Source organism: Taudactylus pleione, unplaced genomic scaffold (assembly GCF_031769625.1).
Source record: "Taudactylus pleione unplaced genomic scaffold, aTauple2 ptg000421l, whole genome shotgun sequence".
In the NCBI taxonomy this organism is placed as follows: Eukaryota; Metazoa; Chordata; class Amphibia; order Anura; family Myobatrachidae; genus Taudactylus; species Taudactylus pleione.
Window position 1 is genome coordinate 477744 of NW_028284823.1, and position 20109 is coordinate 497852.

Below are 20109 nucleotides of genomic sequence, written 5' to 3' on the forward strand. Positions count from 1 at the left end.
ACCAGGTCTGAATCAGGCCCTAGGTGTATACCTCCTAACTATCCCAATTGTTTGTTGATTGGGTAGTAGCAGAGCCAGATTAAGACACCATGGGCAAGACAACAGCCTGGGGCCCTCAACCTCCGTTACATCCGGATTACAATTTACTTACCAGGCCCGGGCTTGTTAGAGGGGCACGGCTGTCTGGATCTGCTGGTGCCCCCTGTACAGCAACGAGGAGGAGGGCACCTCCTGCAGATCACACAGCCCCTCCCACAGCAGCCAGCACCTATGGGGAGAGACTTCCTCCTGATTGCACAAGGGTTATGTAGTGCCATACAAGGGGATGCAATGTACTACAGGATACATAAGTACAGAGTAATACAGACAGTATAAGAATTCCCTTAGATACATAATTAGTATAAAGTAAGAGGCCAGCTGTGTATATTAATGCAGTACGCTTTGAGGCCTGCTGAATATTGTCATGAAAAATTGAAAAGTCCAGACTGGTGATTACAAAATGTTTCAGAGTGGGGCTCATGCTCTCATCCGCTGCCGTGAGAATTTATCTACCTCCGCAGCCTAAGCTTACTCACAAACGTTTGATTCCGCTACTGACAGAAGGGAAGCCTTGAAGAGATAAAGAGGATAAAGTGGATTAGTTGCCCAAAATGGGATGCGGTCAGGATACCGGCGGGCGCCATCCCGCCCGCCGATATCCCGACATTCACACACCGACATGGGACTAAAGATAGCCGTCAAAATCCTGATGCCTATCATTAGCCCCACTACTAAATCCTGACACCCGTCTTACCAAATGAAGGTAAGCCGGGTATCCTAGTGTGTAGCCGCGGGGGGGGGGGGCGGGCTATCTTTAGGGACCCCCGGGGAGAGTTGGTGTTAGGCACCCCCCGAGAGGGTTAGTGTAGGGAAAGGGGTGGTCAGGGTTAGGAACCACTAGGAGGGGTAAGGGTTAGGCACTAAGGGAGGGTTAGGGTACTTACCTCCTGCTGTGGGGATTTCGACGCGTCGGGCTGCCGCTTTCTGTATTTGATCCGCCGGCATTACATACCGATTCCGCCCAAAATAACCAGTCAGCTCCTAGGCAGATTCTTCAGAAAACATGCAGCCTCGATACAGCAAACTCTTCCCATTACATTTACTGCTACTGTCTTTACAGATAGTCTCACATCTCTTCATGTCTTCTGTCTTTATCACAAGTAACAATTTTTGTAAAAGAAAAGTGAGGTGAAACTGGAAAGTAAAAAGTAAGGAGTGGCCTCAAGCTGCTAAATTCCTCAGATCGTCATGTGCAAAATGTTTTACCACCATTGTTGCCTAAATCATGTCCAAGAACTCCAATCGCTTAAGATTAGGAGCACTTGCACAAAGCATAGGCATATCACATCACAAAACAGCATTAGTACTGTTTATGTAATGGACCTGTAGGGGCTGATTCTGAGTAGGATGGGTCACACGGACGTAAATAGCGAGTCACAGCATATGCACAGATGCAAATGTATGAAATAATTTTTGCAAATCTTTCGCCAGTTTTGCCTTTCTGTGGAATAGGTGTTCCAGGGAGAGAACAATGCGATCGCATGGAGCTGTTCTGTCTTGCGGGAGTGTAGTGGGCATGAAGCTAGCGTTCCGTATGAACGGGGCAGGGAAGACTGTGTCAGGCAGATTTCTTGCACCTAGCATGAAGCTGGTGGAGTTACAGTGGGGGGAGCCGCACAAGTCCTCGCATTAGCCCTGCGGAAACTCACATTGGCATAGGCAGTAAAACAGACTTCTGTGGCATCATCAGCCCCTTAATTTATTAGCAGTTATTTATACAGTACACACATATTCTGCAGCGCTTTACAGAGAATATTTGTCCATTCACATCAGTCCATCCCCAGTGGAGATTCCTACCACATGTACACATACACACACACTAAGGTTATTTTTTGTTGGGAGCCAATTAACCAACCAGTATATTTTTGGAGTGTGGGAGGAAACTAGAGTACCCGGAGGAAACCCACGCAAGCACAGGAGAATATACAAACTCCACACAGTTAAGGCGCGTACACACTAAACGATTAAAATAAGCGATTGAACGATTACAACATCGTTCAATCGCTCATTAATCGTCCAGTAAAATTTCGAAAATGACTAGCGATGCGCGCTCCTGCTGGTCGTTTTGACATCTGTCATTGCCTGAACATGCCGATAATGACAGGTTGGGCATGTTCAGTGTGGGCACATTATTCACTGCACTAGATGGAGAACAATTGCATGTCTAGCAGGGCTGGATTAACAGGGGGAAGACAGGGGTTAAAGTGGGCTAGAGGAGACTCATGAGCTCCGGCTTCCAGCTCACACAGTGCACTATGGGAAGGACGTCATGACGTCTCTACCATTGTGCAGAGGAGCAGCCGAGCGGACTGGACGTGGATGGCAGAGGACGCAGGGGCGGGGCTTATGGTATTAGCTTTTTTTTTTGTGCAAGCTGGTTTTCTATTGGGGCATTACTCGGGGAGTAGGCATTACTACTGGGGGCATTACTCAGGGGGGTGGGCATTACTACTGGGGGCATTACTCGGGGGGTTGGCATTACTTCTAGGGGCATTACTCGGGGGGGGCATTACTACTAGGGGCACTACTACAGAGGGAGCATTACTACTGGGGGCATTACTGTTGGGCACACACAGGGGGCATGACTACTGGGGGAATTACTATTGGGAGCACAACACAGGAGTATTACTACTGGGGCATTAACTGTATACAGGGGGCATTACTATTGGGGACACTACCACAGGAGGCATTACTAATGGGAGTATTGCATAGAGGGCACTGCATAAAGGGCACCACTACTGTGGGCTCTGCATACGGGGAACTACCACTGTGGGCACTGACACTACTGGGGGCTCTGCAGAAGGTCCCCATTGCGCATACCCCCAGTTCGTCACATTTAATCAGGGCCCCCACGACCTTAATCTGGCCCTGTGTATACGCACCATTAGGGTCATAGTGGGAAGTGAACTCACGACCTCAGTGTTGTGAGGAAGTAATGCTAACCATTACACCATCTGTGCTGCACATTAATGGCTAGAGCAAAATAAATAAATAAATTAAAAATCCCGAGGTACTTTATCATGGATGAAGCAACAATACCAGATATCTCCCAATACAGGCAGCTAAAGAGGGACGCTTAGAAACTGATGTACATAATGCTCTCTTCTACTGTGTGCTTACTGACACCAGAATGTACCGCAGCTTAGCTGGCATATAAATTACAATGATATCACCACCACCAAATAATAGAAACTACGGATCTGGTTTCTTATTTTGATCTACAGATCATAATATTGGACAGTGCACACCGGAACTGGCTGGTGAAGGGTGTACCGCGGCTTCATTCCCGGTGTAGCACGATTAACTGTCCCCCGGAAACCTATCCCCACTGTATAATTTCCTACCCAGGAAGTAACAGGGAATATACCCGTGCAGTCCTGGTGTGGCCGACGTTACCGCTGATAGTGAGACATGGAAGAGGGGAAGATGATGACTCGGAATATGGCAAAAGCCGGTGAGTGGGGTACCCGTGCCCGTGGGATCAGTACCAGCATATCTCCCAGCATTGTTCCATTGATCTGGAAACGCGGTAGAGCGCGCTAGTTGCAGTGGGGAAATCGAAACTATTTCTCCACCAGAGTTTCTGTTCCTGTCATTTACATCTACACCCTGCTATGTGGTTATAATAATATCACATCACCAGTTTTAATTAAGCATTTATTGCATTTTCATGACTGACATCAGCTCTGTTTACTTAAGTTAGCATTTATTCAGCTTTCTAACACAGAGTAATGGGGGCATTAGTTTTACAGCCCTGTCGTAGTTCTTATGAGGAAGTGTTATTTATAGGTGCCAGAAGGGTTCTGTAGCTCTGTAAAAATGCCTTGTTCAGTATGCATTCAAAGTCCCTGGTTTTAGAGATTTCACACTGGCATTGTCCCGATATTAATGCTGTCCAACCGTAAAATAAAACAGAATTCTGTATCATTCTTGTAATTCTTCATATTGCAATGAAATCATGTTCTAGTCAGTTTGAGGGACCATGACAATGGTAATGTAAGGCACATCTATGTCCTTTTCTAAGTCGGACAAATCTTCTGCCATTCTGTGGAATAGCCAACCATCCAACATGACCCGTTCCACCCCACACAAATTATTCTGCCGCTGGGCTTCCCATCTAATGTATGATTGCAGACACCTGTGTTTGACCTAGGTAATTGATGAGACAGGTGTTTTTCAACACAGGTGTCTGCCATCGTAAATTAGGTGGGAAGTCCAGGAGCAGAGCAATTTGTAACGGGTCATGTTGGAGGGTCAGGAATGGGTGTTTCAGGGCGAGAACAATGCGATCTATGTTTAAGACAAAGTAAGAGGCCCACTGTGTATATTAATATACTCTCTATTATCTCTTGTGATGGGCCTATATACATTGGCAGACAATCGGGAGGGAATTCAATTGTTTTTTTTGTTGTGTTTTTTCCCGTGATAAACGTGTTTAGCTGTGATAAAATTTAGTCGCTATTCAATTGAACATTTTTTGGTCGTGATAATTGTGGTTTATCACGCCTAAATTCCAGCCTATCTGTAACATAGTCAGAGTCTATTAAAAATACATAAAAAAATGTGATGTTTTCCTGCAAGCCCTTAGGAGCAGTCACTGTTAAGAACATATCCCCTATGTAGAGTCTGATGCTGGTAGACAAAGACAACACAATGAATACAGATAAAGGGATAACTGCTCTTATTTTGGATGTAAATGGCTCTATTGCACGCATCAGTTTGTAGATCTTGAACTACGCTCCATATTTTTTTTTTTCGTGGGGGTATTTTAAATGACGCAACACTGTGGATGTGTTTTTAGTTTTCAGTTTGACCTGTAGAAATAAGTAGTTATAGAGAACTTACCTTTGTGGTGCAGTGTCCTGTACAGTGGCGTAACTATGGAGGGTGCAGGGGGTGCGGTTGCTATGGGGCCCGGCGGCTTAGGGAGCCCGCCGGCCCAGCAAAGAACCCCCTGCACTCAGGGCCGTATTAACAATGGGGCGAGTGGACAGCATGCTGGTCCCTGCTGCAGTGTTGCCTAAGGGGAGGGGACCTGGGGAGTAAGTACCCCCGGGCCCCCCTCTCTAAGAGTCCCCCCCCACCACAGATCGGATCTCTATTACCGATCCGGTCTACAGCGTAGCACACCACACTCACAGCAGTCAGTCAGTGACAGCCGTCAGCACCGCGCAGAGCAGTGCGGGGTTGAACTGCTGAGCGACGGCTCAGCTGTCCAATAGGATGGGCAGCTGCAACCTGTGGCTCCCACTTGCTGGCCAGGCTGCAGGGAAGGAGGAGGCGGGAAGAAGGCAGGGCACAGCCGCAGCCCGCCCCGGCCCCACTAAGAGGTTGACTTCTTCTGTGGAGAGAAAGGAATGTGTAAGTGCATCCACATAGTGCTCTCTTCTTGTTCTGTGTCACAACCTGTCTATGTGTGTGTGTGTGTATGTATATGTATATATATATATATAATTACAAGTAGTCCTGCACTCTCAATCAACAATTGTCAATATAGGGGTGCTTCCAAGGACCCTAAGGTCCCAAACAACAGACATGGATTTCCCGGAAGGAAGGATGCACTCGCCATTCAGTATATCATCTCCAACTTTATTCGTTATGCAGCTTGATTAGAAGGATATGATTATGGTCGACGTTTCGGTACACATCTGGACCTTTTTCAAGACCTCAATACAATCATATAACATGAATGTTGTATTCAGACAATAATGTTATACATCTGTGGAGAATAAAAAAAAAAAAAAAAAGAAAAACCCCAAATAACCTGTCTATCAGGCTCCTGTAAATCCCAAGTGCTACGATAGGTCAAGAATATATCAATGTATAAATATCCAAAGTGTGGACCAACACCACACCAGAGTGCAATAATTCTATAAAACTACCAATTTGCCAGTGCTCCCAGCATGCAGACTGTCAAATGATATAATATTGGAATACCTCTAAACACTTATACATTGATATATTCTTGACCTATGGTAGCACTTGGGATTTACAGGAGCCTGACAGACAGGTTATTTTTTATTTTTATTTTTTATTTTTATTTTATTCTCCACAGATGTATAACATTATTGTCTGAATACAACATTCATGTTATATGATTGTATTGAGGTCTTGAAAAAGGTACAGATGTGTACCGAAACGTCGACCATAATCATATTCTTCTAATCAAGCTGCATAACGAATAAAGTTGGAGATGATATACTGAATGGCGAGTGCATCCTTCCTTCCGGGAAATCCATGTCTGTTGTTTGGGACCTTAGGGTCCTTGGAAGCACCCCTATATTGACAATTGTTGATTGAGAGTGCAGGACTACTTGTAATAGTTTGGGTATCATTGACTGGAGTCATTTATACCTTTCCTGACACCCAATAAGAATATATATGTAGATGTTTTTTCTGTGACGATTGATTAAGTCATTATAACATATTTGACAGTCTGATTTATCTACAGTCTGCATTTATTTACAGTCTGCATTGAAAGTCACATATTATAATTGTGTTGTTATATGTCTTTTTTTATATATATTTTTTATTTTTGTTTCCATAATACATGTTATATTGATTAGTACTAATAGGTGTGGTATATCCATCCATATTTAAAACTTTCACTCTTTTTGCGTACATTTTCACCTATATTATACCAATAGTAAATTGCTCTGTCATGGCATATGGAGGCTCAGGCCTACTAGATGAGGGACTCCTTTCCCAAGCGGAAAGTGGGGCGATTTCTTTTACTGATGACGAAATCAGTAAAGTATTATTTGATAAATTAGATTTCAACACTTTGCCAGCTGAAACATGTGCCGATCTGTTTCATAGAGTATTGAGGCTTCAGAGGAGAGAAATTGATCTACAATTACATGGACAATTTCTCTCTGAATATCATCGCAGGAAACAAATACCACGAGGATTCAGAATCCACAATGTTCCAACATTGGGTAGAAATATCCCTGTGTTTTGTAGCAGGTGGTGCGCAGTGTTAAATAAATGTTCATTAGATTTGATGGTCCTTGTAATAGAGGAGGTTGGCAGTGAATTGAAGAAGGTTTTGATTGAAATCGAGCAAGCTAATATTGTTACGTTACCTACATTAAGCGAAGATAAAGGCACTAATTGGCTTGAGAGATTGCAGACACAAGTTGAGAATTATAAAAGAGATTTAACCTCCTTTAAATGGAAGAAACTTGATGTAGTCACTTTAGACTACCAAAAACACACAGTTTATCGGTGGTTAATGGGCGATAACAACCAACCCAGATCTGGACAACAGGGGTATTTGACAAAACGTAGAAGGATTCCGCGTGTTCCCTTTGAATCTGGGTCATCGATTTCAACCTCGGACACTGATGCCAACTTTGAGTCACAGAAATCTGGTGACCATTTTTTAGATTCAGGTCTGAATCAGGAGTACATTGCTCCCAGTATAGACGACGTAAGAATCGCAGACCGCACCCGCGGAGGGGTGGTCACAAGGAGAAGGTGAAGGGGACGACGGATTTAAATTCTGTTTTTATTTTATCGAGTCAGATTCTTGACGAGAACCAACTAAGTGTGCTAGCTAAAGGCCTCTCATATGTCCCGACATATAGACATAGTGATTTTAAGAGAACGGTAGACATGTATAAATTTGGGCGAACGTTAAGATTAAAAGATTTTTTTTGTAATAAAGGAAATACTTCAAGTATGATTAAAAAAATGTAAAAGACCATCTACATTCGATCCTCCAACCAACAACGCTAGTCTCAAGACATTTATTCGTATGGTTACTAATGAAATTAAATCCCATGATGTACCAAGAATATACAACAATCTAACCACTATGGAAGAGCAGGCACTGCAATCCCCTGTTGAAAACCCTAATCTTGTTATTAGACCTGCTGATAAGGGTGGAGCGGTGGTGGTACAAGATTGGGTCGACTACGACGCTGAAATCATGCTGTAGTTGGCTGATGATAAGATTTATCATAATGTGGTTATGAAACCAGTCGATAGGATTAAGGCGTCAGTTGACACTAGATTACAAACTGCTCTGGCACAAGGTTGGATCGATGATGATAAATTTCAATTTCTTACGGTAGACAAACCACGTTGCCCCATATTATACACATTACCCAAGATCCATAAAACTGTTGTCAAACCACCTGGCAGACCAATTATTTCTGCACAAGGTTCGGTCTTACAGCCTTTAGCTATATTTATTGATAATGAACTGCAACCCCTAGCGAGTCAAAATGATACTTACCTTAAAGACACGGGACATTTATTATATCTATTGGGTAAAGTAAAAGAACTGAATGATGTTATATTAGCAACCATGGACGTCAAGTCATTGTACAAGGTCATCCCACATCAGGAAGGCCTAGAATCTCTGAGAGAAGCATTGATGGTTCGTACATCCAAGCGCATACCCACTGAATTCTTGATTGAACTGGCAAATTTAGTATTATGTGAAAATCATTTCCAATATAAGGATAAATTCTATTTACAAATATCCGGGACGGCGATGGGCTCGAATCTAGCACCATCATACGCTAAACTTTTTATGGCCAAGTATGAGAGAGAACATATTATTTCACAATATGGAGAACATATTGTTTTTTACAGACGATTTATTGACGATATTTTTTTGATATGGCGTGGCTCATCCGATGGTTTAAAACAGATGGTTAATGATCTAAATACATTAGTAAGTCCCATACGCTTCACTTTTGAATCTGTTAATAGATCTATTAATTTTTTAGATGTCAATATTAGTTTGATTGATGGGAAACTGGTTACATCATTATTTTGGAAACCAACCGATAGGAACCTGGCTTTATTGCCCACCAGCCATCACCCTACAGCCTTAAAGGACAATTTGCCGGTATCACAATTCTTGAGAGTTATGCGGATTAACACCTCAACTGAAATGAGAGAACTACAGTTGAGGGAAATGAATACTAGATTTCTTGACAGAGGATATCGGCCATCAACATTGTCTAGATGTCTCAGAAAAGCCTATTGTATCTTCAGTAGTGTCTCTGACAAGGTGACCCCTAAAGCAGTTAAGGAGCAACGGATGATCTGCACCACTACCTTTGATGGTAATGCTGGTCGGACTCAAAAATCTATTAAAAAATTTTGGCCCATATTACAAAGTGATAAAACACTTCCTTTTCAACACATGCCACCACCAATGATGGCGTACCGCCGTGGCCCGAAACTAAGACAGGTGCTGATGAGGCCAACTACATATCCAGGTAAAAAGAGTGAGGTATCAAATGTATTACTATTAAGACCAGGTAGCTACTCCTGTGGGGTCGCATAACATGTGCATCCATGGTAGTAGGGCCCACCTTTCCACATCCTCATTTGGGTACTAAGATTCCCATTAAGTACAGATTACACTGTGCTTTGGACCATCTGATATATATCATATGTCCTTGTGGCCTCTATTATGTGGGCCTGACCACCCGGAGATTCAGAGATAGGATGGCCAATCACCGAGCATCCATTAGGGCAGCTCTACAAATGGGTAAAAGTGATAAGCCTGTGGCCAGACATTTTGTTGAAAAATTACATCCAGCTGCTTCTTTACGTTGCAAATTAATTGATTGGATTCCCCCAGATGTTGGGCATGATCGGATCCTACGTTTAAAAAGAAGAGAAAGTTTTTGGATATATAAACTTGACACAGTGATGCCTCGAGCACTCAATGAGCACAATCCTCTAGGAGTGTTTTTGTAGTTCTATTCCTTTATTCTTTTTTTATTTTTTATTATTTTTTTTATTATGTATTATTTTTTATTTTTTTATATATTATTTTTATATTTGGTTGGTACTAAAATCATACGAACCCTGTTTCACCTAGGGGTGTATTTTGAGTCTCCTATCTAATCAATACATACATACAGTCTGGCCAACTGATTAAATAGTCAGGCAGTATGAGCTATTCCTTACTATATTCATTTAGTGTTTGTAATAGTTTTTTCAGTGATGTAAATGTTAATGTCCATGCAGTCTATTAATTTTTGTATTGTTATATCAGTGTACTGACAGACTGTCAGTCATATCAGGTTCCTGTAACATCTCTCTATGCGCTACATTATCCCATTTACCATGTGACTGAAAAGTCACATGATCGCGAGTTCCTGCTGCCTACACGCGGCGTGCGTGTCATCCTGACACGCGGAAGTAAGACAGATGATGACCACTTCCTGTTGGACGGCTTTTTAGCCACGACGGAGTATGAGGTATTATATCCACGAGGGTACAAGCCTGTACCCGCGGCGGCGTTCGGCTAGTGACAGCATACCATATGTATATACAGTTTGGGGTAAGTTATTTGGCGCATACTGTCTGATGCCTTGATTATACCCTTGTCATGTATGTCTTGTTGGTCTTACACAAGATTACCATTATGTTGAACTTCTAGGTCTGATGGTCTAGCTTGGACCGTGTACTTATTTGCCTCATTTGGGATGTAATTTCTTTGACACTATCTTAACCCCACCGTCGCTGAAAGTGTTTAGAGGTATTCCAATATTATATAATTTGACAGTCTGCATGCTGGGAGCACTGGCAAATTGGTAGTTTTATAGAATTATTGCACTCTGGTGTGGTGTTGATCCACACTTTGGATATTTATACATTGATATATTCTTGACCTATCGTAGCACTTGGGATTTACAGGAGCCTGATAGACAGGTTATTTTGGGTTTTTCTTTTTTTTTTTTTTTTTTTATTCTCCACAGATGTATAACAATATTGTCTGAATACAACATTCATGTTATATGATTGTATTGAGGTCTTGAAAAAGGTCCAGATGTGTACCGAAACGTCGACCATAATCATATCCTTCTAATCAAGCTGCATAACGAATAAAGTTGGAGATGATATACTGAATGGCGAGTGCATCCTTCCTTCCGGGAAATCCATCTCTCTCTCTCTCTCTCTCTCTCTCTCTCTCTCTCTCTCTCTCTCTCTCCCTCTCCCTCTCCCTCTCCCTCTCCCTCTCCCTCTCCCTCTCCCTCTCCCTCTCCCTCTCCCTCTCCCTCTCCCTCTCCCTCTCCCTCTCCCTCTCCCTCTCCCTCTCCCTCTCCCCCCTCCCTGCAGGGCTTGGGGGCATGCCCGTAAGTGCCGGGCACGCCCCCTTTTTCGATGACCACGCCCCCTTCTCGGTCGGCGCGCGTGCATGCCCTCTCTAGCTCCGGCGCCCTGCTTCCCGCCGGAGCTAGAAGGAACACTATATATGTGTTGATATATACACATGTACTGTGTGTGCATATATATATGTGTGTATAGATAGATATATATATATATATATTAGTAAAGGGTCGCAGGCGGCACTCGGAAATAAATGCCAGTACACAGCTGGTTACTTAAACATCAACGTTTCAAGACTTTAATGGTCTCGTCATCAGGATAAAATACAAACCAAGTCACTGACCTTATATACCAAACACCGTCACCTCGTGCACCACAGACGCCGTACCTCCCCACAGGAGCATACACATGACGTCATGTCCGGGAGACCCGTCGCCTAGGTAACAATAATAACATATAGTGAAAACGTCATCATAAGGCCCATGCAGTATGCTATATCGAATATTATAGAAAATAAACAGCTCTAATCCATCATAAATCAATGCTGTTCATACTAGTAGAATACAATAATAATCAGAAGCAGTTATAGCCTGTGTAATCTATACAAAACAGTGTAATCCTAGGCTTTCATTTAAGCCTCTAGGTGATAGTGTTCCCAGCCTATGGATCCACCGAGCTTCACAGCGCAGAAGCTTACCAGACCGATCGCCCCTGCGTATAGAGGCAGGAATATGGTCTATCAAAATAAAGCGTAAAGTAGAAAGACCATGTTTCATATTTAAAAAATGCCTGGCCACAGGCTGGTCACTATAACCATTCTCTAAGGCTGCTTTAATAGCCGAACGATGAATGGCCATCCGTTCTCTTATAGTCCTCTCCGTCTTCCCAACATAGCTAAGTCCACAAGGACAAGTAATTAAATAAATCACAAATTTGGTAAGACAAGTCAATCTATATTTAATGTTCAATAATCTACCACTGAGAGGATGTCTAAATGAACTGCCTGTGCTCATATAGCGACATGTAAGGCAGTTCAAACACCTAAAGCAACCTGGTTTTAAAGACAAAAAGCTAGAGGTAGAGCTGTTTCATACACATTTCGGTAATATCAGTACGCATGATCATATCCTTTATATTCCGTCCTCTAGAATAGCAAGGCATTAAACGCTTATTCTGTAAGTGCAGGATCTGATTGTACTATAGGCCACAAATTTTTAGTGATCTTACTAATCTTGGTACTAAGGGGATGATAATGGTCACCCAGGGTATATAAGTTTGTGTCTCATCCTTTACTTTCTTAGTGAACAACTGTTCCCTTGAGAGAGATAATGCTCTATTCTTGGCCTTAATGAGGCCCTCATAATTATAACCCCGTTCTATAAATTTATTAACCATCTCATTGATATGATACTCAGCCTTTTTTCTGTCACTACAAATCCGTACTGCCCGAATAAATTGTGAGTATGGGATACCCCCAATTCTATTTCAGTCCTTAGGCAAGGGCCTTTCATTTGTACCTACCACTTCTATAAATGAGCTCTCATGGGAAGTAGAAAAATATAAATTAACCCGTAAATTAAAACTACAGGAACATTTTAAAGGATCTAAAAGTGATCAGGTTCGGGAGCAACGGGCATCAAGTGAAATTCCTCATCAAGGACAGAGATTACAAAAGAAGAGTTCCTTTGAACCTGTCTCAAACAATGGATCGATACGAACTTTTTCCCGTATGGTTGACAGCAATGTTGACATGATGATTAAACAAATAGGCAACAATAGGAATATATCTCGATAAAACCTGTCAAAACTAGAACGTGATGCTTTACGTAGCTTAATGGGGTATACAGATATTATTTTTCGGCCCGCCGATAAGGGCGGTGCAATAGTGGTTCAGGACCTTCATACCTACAAATCTGAAATTTATCGACAGTTGTCTGATAGTAATGTATATAGGGCCTGATTCAGACCCACTCGCGATCGGCTGTCCGCTCGCAAGTGGGTCGATGTTATGGACTGAGCATGCGCACGACGGAGGGAGCTCCGTCGTGCGCATGCGCCAGACGCGACGAGCGAAGGAAAGTCCTTCGCTCGTTGTGTCCGATCAAAGGGGGCGTGCTGTCAATGTTGATTGACAGCACGCCCCCTTTGGTGGGCGTGCCGGGGGCGTGCCTCCGTGACGGAGGCGTTCCTAAGGGAACGCCTCCCGTCAGAAGCCGGCCCACTGACATCACTAGTGATGTCAGTGGGAGTGATTTTGGCTCTGATAGAGCCAAAATCACTCCGGAGCTTGCGGTTGAAAACCTCAACCGCAGGCTCCGGCTCGCAAATTCGATGGTCGCGATGGTCTCGACCATCGCGACCATCACAATGCACGCTCGTATAGCCTGTGGGTGGTGACCCACAGCTATACGAGCGTCCAGGAGGACGCTCCATGAAAATGGAGCCCGGCCCTCATTCAGAGCGTGCGCTCTGCTCAGAGCGTACGGCTCTGAATGAGGGCCATAGATTGTTACCAGGTGATCCTTCTGTAAGTTTCCGGAATGAATTAATTACAGTGTTAACTGAAGCAGTGTGTGATGGTCATATTTCTGAAGATCTGAAATGTGCTTTGGTTCCTGCCAATCCAGTGGTACCGGTGATGTACACATTGCCTAAAATTCACAAGTCGGTTACTAGCCCTCCGGGGCGTCCGATTGTAGCGGCAAGGGGCTCATTGTTTCAGGCATTGTCTACTTATCTTGATGCTATATTACAGCCATGCATTACCGCTACTACTGGGTTTATTCTTGACACCACAACTTTTTTAAAGAAGTTGAATTTGGTGGGCAGGGTATCATCAGAGTGTTTATTGTGTAGTATCGGTATCTCAAATCTGTATACTATTATCCCTAATCGGGACGGAATTAGCGCAGTAAGAAATTTGATTGTCGATAATGAAAATTACAAGGGTCCTCAAGTGGAGTTATTTTTGGAATTATTGGAAATGGTTCTGACTCATAACTTCTTTCTACATAATGGAAAATTCCTTTTGCAGGTATCTGGATGCGCAATGGGGTCGAATGTGGCCCCTGCTTACGCTAACTCTTTTATGCTTGTTGCTGAAAATGAGATTTTTTAAAATAACCCAGATATAAGAGCGTATATTGTAACATACTGTCGATATATTGACGATATTTTTATGATTTGGTCAGGATCGAAACAGCAGTTGGTCGATTTTATCCAACAGCATAATGATACCACTAGTCCTATTAAGTTTACTTATCAGGTTGACGTACATACAGTTAACTTTTTGGATGTTGAGGTCACTCTAATTGAGGGACAACTTAGCACTTGTTTATATCGTAAGTCTACTGATCGCAATACATTGCTTCATGCCAGCAGCTGTCATCCTAGACCTTGTAAGTATGGGCTCCCATACTCAGTGACTTTGTTTGTATTTTATCCTGATGACGAGACCATTAAAGTCTTGAAACGTTGATGTTTAAGTAACCAGCTGTGTACTGGCATTTATTTCCGAGTGCCGCCTGCGACCCTTTACTATATGTTGGATCCGGACTATGGATACCTAGGAGGACACCGGCTGTTGGTATTATATTTGGAAAGGAGTGCTGCTCACCTGCATTGTGTACATATATATATATATATATATATATATATATGTGTGTGTGTGTACATAGCGTCCTTTCGTTATTGCTAGGGGTTCCTGAGTGCCATTTGATTTTGCACTATATACTGTGTGTGTGTGTGTGTGTGTGTGTGTGTGTGTGTGTATATATATATATATATATATATATATATTTATTTATTTATTTATTTATTAGGGATGAGCGTGTTCGGATTTCTGAAATCCGAACCCCCCCGATCCGAGGCCGATCCGAGTCAGGCTCGACTTTACCCGCCTGACTCGGATCTGAAATTGAGGCAAAACGTCATCATCCCGCCTTCCGGGTCTCGCGGGATTTGGATTCCATATAATGTACCCGCGTCGGCGCCATTTTCTCACTCGGCTGTGGACAGTGAGGAGGGAGGGTGGGAGTTAGGGCTGGCTGGGCTGTGTAGTGTAGTGCAGTGCAGTGTAGTGTTGTGCTGTGCTGCTGTTGTCCATAGGGGCTGTGTCCACTCCTCCAAAGTCCATAGGGGCTGGGTGGACTGTGTTGTGCAGTCAGTTGTCCATAGGGGCTGTGTCCACTCCAAAGTCCTGTGCAGTGTCCCAGTCCTTAAGGGGTGCTGTAGTGTTGTCCAGGGGGTGCTCTGTCCGTCAGGGGTGCTCCACCCAAGTGCAAAAAAAAATTTTTTTTTTTCTGTGTTTGTGAATTGTGTGCGCAGTAGCCGCACATGCATCCACAAAGTAGCGCCAAGCGTGCGCCTGTGTCATAAGTAAAGTGCTGGCTGGCTCGTCCGTTAAAGGGTGCTGTAACCCCCAAAGTGCACTCCAAACAAAATAAAAAATTATTTTCTGTGTTTGTGAATTGTGTGCACTGTGGCCGCACGTGCATCAACAAAGTAGCGCCAAGCGTGTGCCTGTGTCCCATAAGTAAAGGGCCGACTGGCTTGTCCGTTAAAGGGTGCTGTAACCCCCAAAGTGCACTCCAAACAAAATAAAAAAATATTTTCTGTGTTTGTGAATTGTGTGCACTGTGGCTGCAGGTGCATCAACAAAGGAGCAGCGCCAAGCATGCACCTGTGTCCCATAAGTCTGTTAAAGGGTGGTGTAACCCCCAAAGTGCACTCCACAAAAAATAAACAATTCTTTTTTTTCTGTGTTTGTGTGCGAAATGTATGCGCAGTAGCCGCACGTGCATCAACACAGCAGCAGCGCCAAGCGTGCTTCTGTGTCATAAGTCAAGGGCCGGTTTAAACATCTGGTCCGGACTGAAGGACGTGCCAACAATTTCTGACATGTCTACTGTCACTGCATATGATACTGTCACCACTGACAGAATGGTGGAGGAATTATTTTCTGTGTTTGTGAATTGTGTGTACTGTGGCTGCACGTGCATCAACAAAGGAGCAGCGCCAAGCGTGCGCCTGTGTCATAAGTAAAGGGCTGGCTGGCCTGTCCGTTAAAGGGTGCTGTAACTCCCAAAGTGCACCCACAAAAAAAAAAAATTCTTTTTTTTCCCGTCTTTGTGAATTGTGTGGGCTGTAGCCGCACCTGCATCCTCAAAGCAGCAGTGACAAGCGTGCGTCTGTCTGTTAAAGGATTACATCGGTGTCAGCATCCAAGTAGGCATGTCAGATAGTCCGTACCTGTACTGGCAGTACAAACTGGCTCTATTTTACCTGAGTTGCCCCCCCTCCAGTGTGTACTCCAAAAGAGTGTTTAGTGCAGCCGGGAACCTTGTCAGCGAAAGGCGTAGGAGGTTACTTCCACAAAATGTGGAGAAGATGATGAATTATCAACTCTTCAAGCGAGACCAGCCTCCAGAACGTACAGAGGGACCTGTGGTGGTGGATTCCAGCAGGGACGAATTAATACTTTGTGAGGATGAGGATGTACACAACACTGAAGAGGGTGAGGAATCTGTGAAAGAGGAGGATGAGGACGACATCTTGCCTCTGTAGAGCCAGTTTGTGCAGGGACAGATTAATTACCAGGTTGTTTTGTGGGGGCCCAAACGAACCAATCATTTCAGCCACAGTCGTGTGGCAGACCCTGGCGCTGAAATGATTGGTTTGTTAAAGTGTGCATGTCCTGTTTATACAACATAATTTCCCAAGGACAATTCCATCTTGTACCTCTTTTTTTTCTTTGCATTATGTACTGTTTGGGGCCTAGTTTTTCAAACTGCCATCCTGTCTGCCTCTGCAGTGTCTCTCCTAGATGGGCCACGTGTTTGTGCCGCCCACTCATGTCGCTTAGCATAGTCATCCAGCTACCTCGGTGCAACCTTTTGGCCTAAAAACAATATTGTGAGGTGTTCAGAATAGACTGGAAATGAGTGGAAATTAAGGTTATTGAGGTTAATAATAGCATAGGAGCAGAAAAACCAACACATTCTGTGATTTTAGCTGTTTTTATGCTTTTTTTCAAAAAAATACAGATCCAAAACACAAAACCCATAACCCAAAACACGGAAGGGTGGTTTTGGCAAAACCAATCCAGATCCAAAACACGAAGAAAGATCCAGATCCAAAACACGAAAAGTGGCAGGTGCACACCCCTAATATAGATATATATATATGCCGAACGACATTGGAGAAGATCACGCTCTAAGGCTGATTTTCTCCATTTCAAATTTATGCTCTCATCATACAGTGCTGCCCTTTCCCTCTCTAAACAGTCATATTTCAAGAACCTCATCTCCTCTCAGTCCTCAAATCCCCAACGTCTCTTCACCATCTTCAACTCCCTCCTCCGCCCACCCCCTCCTCGCCTCCCCTCCTCGCTCTCTGCCCTTGATTTTGCTACCTACTTTACATCTAAAATTAACTCCATACGTCAGGACATCATATCCAACCAGTCCCCCTGTCCCCGACTCTAACTTTCTTCTCCCCTGTATCTGGAGAGGAAGTCATGTCCCTCATCCAGTCCCCCCCCCCCTTCCACCTCCCCCCTTGACCCTATCCCTTCACGTCTCCTCCGCTACCTCTCTCCTTCTGCCTGCTCCCATCTTGCCCACCTCTTTAATCTCTCCCTATCATCAGGCACTGTCCCGTCTGCACTCAAACATCCCCCATACTAAAAACAAAAACCTTGATTCTAACACTCTCTCCAACTACCGTCCCATCTCTCTCCTCCCTTTTGCTTCCAAGCTTCTTGAGCATGTTGTTTTCAAGCGCCTTACCACCTTTCTTTCCTCTCATTCCCTCCTTGACCCTTTTCAGTCTGGTTTCCGCTCTCTCCACTCCACTGAAACTGCCCTCACAAAAGTCAGCAATGACCTCCTTGCTGCTAAATCCAAGGGCCACTACTCTCTGCTCATTCTCCTTGACCTTTCTGCTGCTTTTGACACTGTGGACCACCCTCTCCTTCTGCAAATCCTTCACTCCCTTGGTCTGCGTGACACTGCCCTCTCCTGGCTAGCCTCCTACCTCTCTGACCGATCCTTCTCTGTCTCCTCTCATGACTCCTCTTCTCCCCCACAGCCTCTTGCAGTGGGTGTTCCCCAAGGTTCTGTTCTTGGACCTCTCCTTTTCTCACTCTATACATCCTCACTAGGTGAACTAATCAGCTCTTTTGACCTCCAGTATCATCTCTATGCTGATGATACTCAGATCTACCTTTCCTCCCCTGACCTCTCTCCCTCTCTCCTCACTCGTGTCTCCAACTGTCTCTCTGCCATTTCTTCCTGGATGTCCCAGCGATTTCTTAAACTTAATATGTCTAAGACTGAGCTTATCATCTTCCCTCCCCCCTACATAACCACACTTCCCACCATTTCTTTATCAATTGATAGCACAACTATCTCCTCTAGCCCCAAAGTGCGCTGTCTTGGAGTTATCTTGGACTCCTCCCTCTCCTTCAAACCACATATCCAGAATATCTCACAGTCCTGTTGCTTTCATCTTAAAAATATTTCCAAGATTAGACCCTTTCTCACCCAGGATGCCACTAAAACCCTCATACACTCATTGGTCATCTCCAGATTGGACTACTGTAACCTTCTCCTATCTGGCCTCCCCAAATCCCTTCTCTCCCCTCTCCAGTCTGTCCTCAATGCTGCTGCTCGGCTCATCTTCCTCTCAAAACGCTCTGAATCTGCCTCCCCTCTCCTACAAGCCCTACACTGGCTCCCATTCCCCTTTAGAACGCAATTTAAGGTTCTCACACTCACTTACAAAGCCCTCAGCCATTCCTCTCCTATTTACATCTCTGATCTCATCTCCCTTCACTCTCCTGTCCGCCCTCTTTGTTCAACAAATGCACGCCGCCTCTCATGCCAATTGATTACTTCCTCCCACTCCCGCCTACAAGATTTTGCCCGCGCTGCTCCCCACCTTTGGAACTCTCTCCCGCTTCCCATCAGACTCTCCACCTCTCTACAATCCTTCAAACGTGCTCTCAAGACCCACTATTTCATCAAAGCCTTCCAGCTCTCATCTTAACTTGCTGCTACATACTCCTCTCTCCCTGCCTACCCCATCTGTTTCACCCCTGTCTGTCTGTCCCTCCCCCTTAGAATGTAAGCTCCTATGAGCAGGGCCCTCTACCCTCTTGTGCATCTTCTTACTATACCTTAATCTACTTCTTACTCTCTACCAGGGCACCTAACACTTGATTGCTTTGCATTGTTGCTTATCTGGGTGTTATGGCCGTGAATGTAGCAATGTATATTATCCATGTCCTGTAATGTATTGTACTGTACTGTAAGTCACTGTAAATCAATCTATTTGTTTATGTACTTTGTAAGGCGCTGCGGAACACTTGTGGTGCCATATAAATAAACGATAATAATAATAATTATATATATATATATATATATATATATATATATATATATTATATAAAACTTGCTATACGGACCGGCATTCACCCCAAATGGTCAATGGCTCCGGTGCCCTCCGGATATAGATAATGTAGAGTAGTCACTATATTGACTATTCTATATATATATAATTTAACGCCTTAGGGCCCTCTGGTTGAGACCTGAGTTGGGGGCCCCTTCAAAATTTTGCTATGGGGCCCACTAAGTTCTAGTTACGTCCCTGGTCCTGTATATAGTGGTAATTGTATTGATTCTCCTTGTAGGATGATTTTATTGTTTATCTTGCTTATTTGTACCAATTGTCCTTTTAGAATATTCAGGATATTCGTACAGATTTCGGCAGAAAATGTAAAGTGGCCTTCTGGCTCTTCTGATGTTTTTAACCTTGACATTTGGTCTCTAATATCGGTAGAAGTTAAATTCTTATGCTGGGCATACGCTATACAATTATCTGTCCAATCTGGCTGGTTGGAGTGAACACCTGGTAATGTATTGG

The 20109-nt window shown here is 43.8% G+C and overlaps 1 protein-coding gene across 2 annotated transcripts in view; it reads left to right on the forward strand.

The window, feature by feature from the left end:
* The first annotated feature begins 3409 nt into the window (after positions 1-3409).
* LOC148506186 (torsin-1A-interacting protein 1-like) overlaps positions 3410-20109 on the forward strand; it is a 62001-nt gene continuing 45301 nt past the window's right edge. The window contains exon 1 of one of the 2 annotated variants that reach the window (XM_088447144.1): positions 3410-3553. In XM_088447144.1, coding sequence (XP_088303270.1) covers positions 3511-3553 — 43 coding nt within the window. In that variant the 5' untranslated portion in view covers positions 3410-3510. Of the gene's footprint in view, positions 3554-4325; positions 4406-20109 lie in introns of those variants that run through there. The other variant, XM_088447143.1, reaches the window with a different exon arrangement.